Source organism: Procambarus clarkii, chromosome 39 (assembly GCF_040958095.1).
Source record: "Procambarus clarkii isolate CNS0578487 chromosome 39, FALCON_Pclarkii_2.0, whole genome shotgun sequence".
Lineage (NCBI taxonomy): Eukaryota > Metazoa > Arthropoda > Malacostraca > Decapoda > Cambaridae > Procambarus > Procambarus clarkii.
The window spans coordinates 20711965-20718031 of record NC_091188.1 but is presented as its reverse complement, the minus strand read 5'-3'; the positions used below and the strand labels follow the sequence as shown (position 1 = coordinate 20718031).

Here is a 6067-nt window from a genome sequence, read left to right as displayed (position 1 = left end):
ATACAAGAGTTGTTATATTCTTGTACAGCCTAGTACTAAGTATATGGTGTTTGGCTAGATAAGAGTAAAACTGCTTGTAGATTAGTTTTTCAAAAAATGTTGACAAGTTAGGCAGGATTGATATAGGTCTGTAGTTGTTAACATCTGTGAGATCACCACATTTGTGTACAGGGGTAACTCGCTTTTTTTAGGATAACTGGAAAGGTTTGGAGTTCAAGTTCAAGTAGCTTTTCAAAAAATGTTGACAAGTTAGGCAGGATTGATATAGGTCTGTAGTTGTTAACATCTGTGAGATCACCACATTTGTGTACAGGGGTAACTCGCTTTTTTTAGGATAACTGGAAAGGTTTGGAGTTCAAGTGACCTGTTGAAGAGCATGAGAATTCTTTGGAGACAATTCCTAACCTATACTTCTTCTCAAGGTCATGTTTTTTATTAATGGGTTTAAGTATTCCCTTTGTAAGCAAGGGATTGTTAAGCCTTTTGGTTATGCTTACACAAAAGTCACAGGACAGACATTATCAGCAGCAGTTATAAAATTGTCAATAGCAGTTTCATTGTGCAGCCTAAAACTTAACTCCCTTGACTCTAGAGGTATATATATTAGGTTTAGGTTAGGTTTTTTTAATTAAACCAGCCAGGATGAGTGAAGCCATGAAGGGCGTTTTTATTAATTAAAACACCCAAATGTTGGGTGCTTCAGGTGTTGTTCCTCTTGGATGATCTTGTACCTCTCTGTCTCACACCTGTAAGAATGAGTGATATGGTTAAGGGGGAAACAAAGTGCAGGCAAGGCAATGGAGGCCAGTAGTAATCTTAGGGCTAGGATAATTAGAAATTAGAGAAATTAAGTAAGAGAAATTAGCAAGAGAAATCAGGTAAAATTTATTATACTTAACTTTTGTATCATCAGTTTAGTAGTAAATCTTCATCTTCATCATCATCATCTTCACTGTCACAAAGCTCCAGGTAGGGCTCGGAAACATCAACATCCTCTTCCTGGTATCCAAATAAACGCTTTGCATCACTCAGCTTGTCAGAACACAACTTTTGCCCTTGCTTCAAAAGAGCCAAGATTCCACTCTTATTTTTGGTTGATAGGTGCTTCTCTTCAATAGTGTACTTGTTAGGATCCTGTAATATATAGACTATTTAATGGGGTTTAAGACATTTACAAATTTCCCTGAAAATACTAAAGAAATTAGAATAAATAAATAAAGTTTTCGGTAAAAGTTCAAATATATGTAAAACACACCAGTACAGTATATGAAAACCATGGAATTGTCTACCTGTCAAAGTTGTAAATAGCAAGACTTTACTCAAGTATAAAATTCTGCTGGATAAATGTTTATGAAGAACTGAATTGCAACACACATTTAGGCTGTTAGCTTACCTTGCTTAGATATGAAGGAAAAATTCCACATAACAACTCTTCAGTATGTTCGGTTAAAATCTCTCTCTTATTCTTGTAATATGCGAGATAATGCAGCATTTCTTGAACAGTGTGTTGTTGCTCTTCTCTGGATCTCTTCTGAAGCTCCACATCTTCTACTGCCTTCTTTTTTTGAGCAAGGGACACTAATAAAAGAGGAAAATTATATTTACTGCAAGTAAACTACAACTCAATTTAATGTAATTACAGTTTAGGTACTTGCATTATACATACTATACATAGTTTATTGTGCAGTATCAACCTGATAAAAACCTACGGATTATGATACTGCACCTATTTTACAAACAGTAGTGATGATATTTTACTTCAAAAATAAGTAAAGCTTATCCATTATGCATGCTAAATGTTAGTTATCTTGATAAGGCCGAATTGTAACCCCTGATAAAATGAGATGTAGTTACATACCATTTTGGCTATGATGAGGCAATAAATTGTGCCATGGCAGGATACCTTCTATTGCATCCTTTTCACTGAGAATTTCAGAGTTTTCACTATTGTAGATTTTTATGAAGCCTTGAAGCTTTTTCCTATCACACTCATTTCTGTGCCGGAGTGAAGAGCGCATTTTACTGGATGCTGCAAATAAAGTTGAAAGTTTTAAAGTTGTTAAAAAAATTTCCTCATCATTTACCTACATAGAAATTATAGACAAGAGCTAAATAGAAATTGCTTCAGAGTTAACAAAGAAATAGTAAGCCTACCTGCATCAGTGGCAATCAGATTTTTGCGATGCCTGATAGAGTGTGCAACTGCCTCGATAGAATATTTTATGTTCTTCGAGGTTGTTCCAGTGTTTAACTCTAACTCCTTACAAATCATTTGTAGGTCAGATCGCCATTCTTGAATCAATGACTTTTGAACATCAAGTTTGTCGATCTCATTTGAAACTGTTATTTCCGTCTCTCTGGCCTATTTGAAAATATAATAAATTTAATGAACAAATCACATTAACCGTGATGAGTGGTTCGAACCTATGGGCTTGGCATTCCCAGATGCTTGCTGTAGTTGAATGCGCCACAACATGGTCAAAAGAATTGCAACCTAGGGTACTAATGAACCCACAATTCAATTTTTGTTAATTATGCACCCCCATACCCATTCCATGGGCGGTTGTGCATGCAGTTTCCCATGTACTTGGTCTGTGTCCTCCAGTAGTTTTACCTCTGATGGCCCTTTCAATACACATAGAATTCATATTATTGTGATATATCAATACATGGAGAAAGACATTGAAATGGGGGCATCAAAGGCAGAACTACTGAATGACAGAGACCGAGTTCATGGGGGAATTGTGTGAAACCTGGTTTGGCTTCAGTGGAAGCCTTGGGATCCTTGTGGGTGCAGTAGTACTCCAAGTTGCAATTCATCTGACCATGTCGTGGCGTAGTGAACTAGAGCATGCATCTGAGAGCACTCAGTGCATGGGGTTCAAACCCTCATCACAGTTCCCGTGATATATCACGATACTGTGATTTCTCTGTGAACACATTTGATATATCTCGGAATCATACATTTAGGTTAATTAAATACTATATACTTTATACAAATTAACCTTATTGATATATTGAAAAAGTTCAAGCAGTTAATTCAAGGAAATGGTCGCTAATTACTACAAAGTGGTTGAGTATGGGGTGCACGTAAATGAAGACTCCCAAGAAGCAAATCAGAGATCAGCCCAAGCTTCATCTTGAGGCAAAGCTCAATGCCTTAAGCCATATTGATGCTCTGTCCACAGAGCATTCTCTCTCTCAAATCATAATAGTACACTAATGGTTCCCTACACCACCCCTCAGGTGCAGCTGCAGCAGGCTTGGGTGACATGATGACTATGGGGTGCACAATAAACTAACACTCACAGAATGAGTATGGGCTGCACAATAAGCTACCTCTCACAAGATTAGTAATAAAGAAACATTAATTTTTTGGGTAGGGTGACTGAAAATCATCCTGGGGTAAAAATGTTTATTTAAATTTATTATAGTTAAATGAATTTAGTAAATTATTCCATATATTGTATTATAAGTGAATTGACACTAAACTATAAATGATACTAATAAGGTTTTAACAATGAAAAACAGTAAAAATCCTTCATGTAAGATATGGAAGTTGAAAAGTAAATTAACTGTAAACTAAATTATAAACTGTAGACATAATATAAAGTATTATAAGTAAAATACCTATAAACTACCAAATAATAAGGTGTAAGGAACCATTTGTATTGTTTGTCCTTTTTTACCTGTTTCCTCAGGTATTTTAAAATTCCCATTCCGTTGTTACTACACTGTTTTCCTGGTGTAGTTCCCTGTGGTTCAAATTTTACTACTTGTACTTCTTGCTGTTTCTGAATGATTGCTAATGGTAGCCCTTGTTGCACCTGCGGAACTTTTTGTAAATGTTCCACCTGCGGAACTTTTTGTACTTGTTGAATTTCTTGCACCTGCGGTACTTTTTGGACTTTATGCACCTGCTGCACTTGTAGCTCGTCAGGATTTTTTTCCAAGGCATTATCGCTATCACCTTCTGATCCTAATGTAAGTTTATCTGCATCAAGCTTCCTTGTGCGTGCTGGAAAAAAAATAAAAATAAAAAATAAAAAATTTTGAAATGGAAGATCCTGTGTAACAAATTTAATCAGTTACTATGATCGAGCCGCAGAAATTTTACAGGAAAGATATGGTTGGGTTGACTGCATCTATCTGGACCTAAAAGAGGCATTCAACAGAATTCCACATAAGAGTTTGTTCTGGAAACTGGAACATATTGGAGGGGTGACAGGTAAGCTTCTAACATGGATTAAAAAAATTCAAACTGATAGAAAAATGAGGGCAGTAATCAGAGGCAATGTATTGGACTGGAGAAATGTCACGAGTGGAGTACCACAGGGTTTAGTTCTGGCATTCATGGATAAATAATAAATAAATTGTTCATGATTTTTTTAGACAAAAGCTAGAATATGCAGCAGTTGTATGGTGCCCATATCTTAAGAAGTACATGTACAAACTTGAAATGATACAAAGACGTCATGGGGGCCCCAGCACACTGGTTTGCTAAAGGGCCCTTAATGCTGTCGAGAACTTATGGGCCCTTGGACCCATTACGTTAAGACATAGTGCTGTATTGGGCCACACACTTTTTGCCATATACATCAATGACAGAGATGATTGAATTGAAATTATATATATATATATATATATATATATATATATATATATATATATATATATATATATATATATATATATATATATAAATATCTTTGATATCCCCAGAGTCAAAGTTATTCTGTGTAAATACTCTATGCAAATAAAGGGACCTTGTCTATGGAACTCACTCGCTAACAAATTTAAAAACTGTCCAACTTCTGCCATTTTAAAAAATAAAACCAAAAAGTACCTAAATTTTGTCTTGATAGTTTCCTAACTAGTGTATTAAACTCGCACTGTATCTTATGAAATCCAATGCCAGAATATATGTGCCTAAACCATACAACTTTTCCATTGTAATCATTGCTATCACCTTATATCATGATTGTTATATTGAATGCATATCTTACTATATTATACCTTGAAATATTCCTCAAATTATGCTACAATTTATATGTTGATAACCCTCAAATTTTACTTTAATGTACATAGTAATCTTTGTGATACTTTCTTACAATGTACCAGCCAATTTTTTTCCATTTAAGCTTTAAATTGCCTATTTAAAATTATCTGTTAGATTAAGGACCTGCCCAAAACACTATGTGTGCTAGTGGCTTTACAAGAATGTAAAAACATCAATGCTATGTACTCTCATAATCCCAGTGTGCTAACTTGTATATAAATAAATAAACAAATAGTATGTAAGTACTGTACAGCATTATTCATGTTGATTCTATACCTTATCAAGCAAGTTCAGCATAAGAAGAATACAAATGAATACAACAGATGTAGACAAACTTCAATACCTGATTTTCAATCCTTCGTAGAACCCGGCTTGCTGTATTTCGTTCTAAAGCCTTCTTGCCTTTAAGTAGAAAACGGGCTTCCTCTTCTTTCTTCATTAATTCTCTACTGTTTCGGAAGTCACACTGGCAGAACTTGCAAACATTGCTTCGGACATGCACACATTGTTTGCAGTTTGTGCATCTCCTCAAGAATTTTCCCTGAAGACCTGAAGGAAATAGTTTCTAATAAAATACTTATATTCAAATGACCTATGCTGCAAAAATTATAAGTTAAATTGTTGTTAAAATGTACTACAGTAATTAAATATATTATTTAAATTATGAAATAATCTACATTAACACTAGTGAGAGCAATGTTAAAAATTTTAGGACTGCATCTGGAAATAACTTTAATTTTGGATGTGATTAACCATGCTGTAACTCGTATAACAAAACTGAGAGGAGTTGAATCCAACAGCCTGATTGACCAGGCTGTTAATTTCAAGTGAATACTATATTATTGGAAGAAAAAAAAATTATATATATATATATATATATATATATATATATATATATATATATATATATATATATATATATATATATATATATATATATAATCAATATTGTAACTTTTTTTGTGTAATGACGTTTTCAAATAAAGTTAGATAAATATACACACATAC

At 34.1% G+C, this 6067-nt stretch overlaps 1 protein-coding gene across 1 annotated transcript; it reads right to left on the bottom strand.

Moving 5' to 3' along the window:
• Nucleotides 1-643: 643 nt before the first annotated feature.
• On the bottom strand, nt 644-2130 carry LOC138372516 (uncharacterized). The gene is made up of 3 exons (XM_069337991.1): nt 1859-2130; nt 1394-1578; nt 644-1134 (listed from the first exon to the last, which is right to left on the bottom strand). The coding sequence occupies exons 1-3, from the start codon at nt 2016-2018 to the stop codon at nt 910-912; spliced, it is 570 nt and encodes a 189-aa protein (XP_069194092.1). The 5' UTR covers nt 2019-2130; the 3' UTR covers nt 644-909.
• Nucleotides 2131-6067: the final 3937 nt, after the last annotated feature.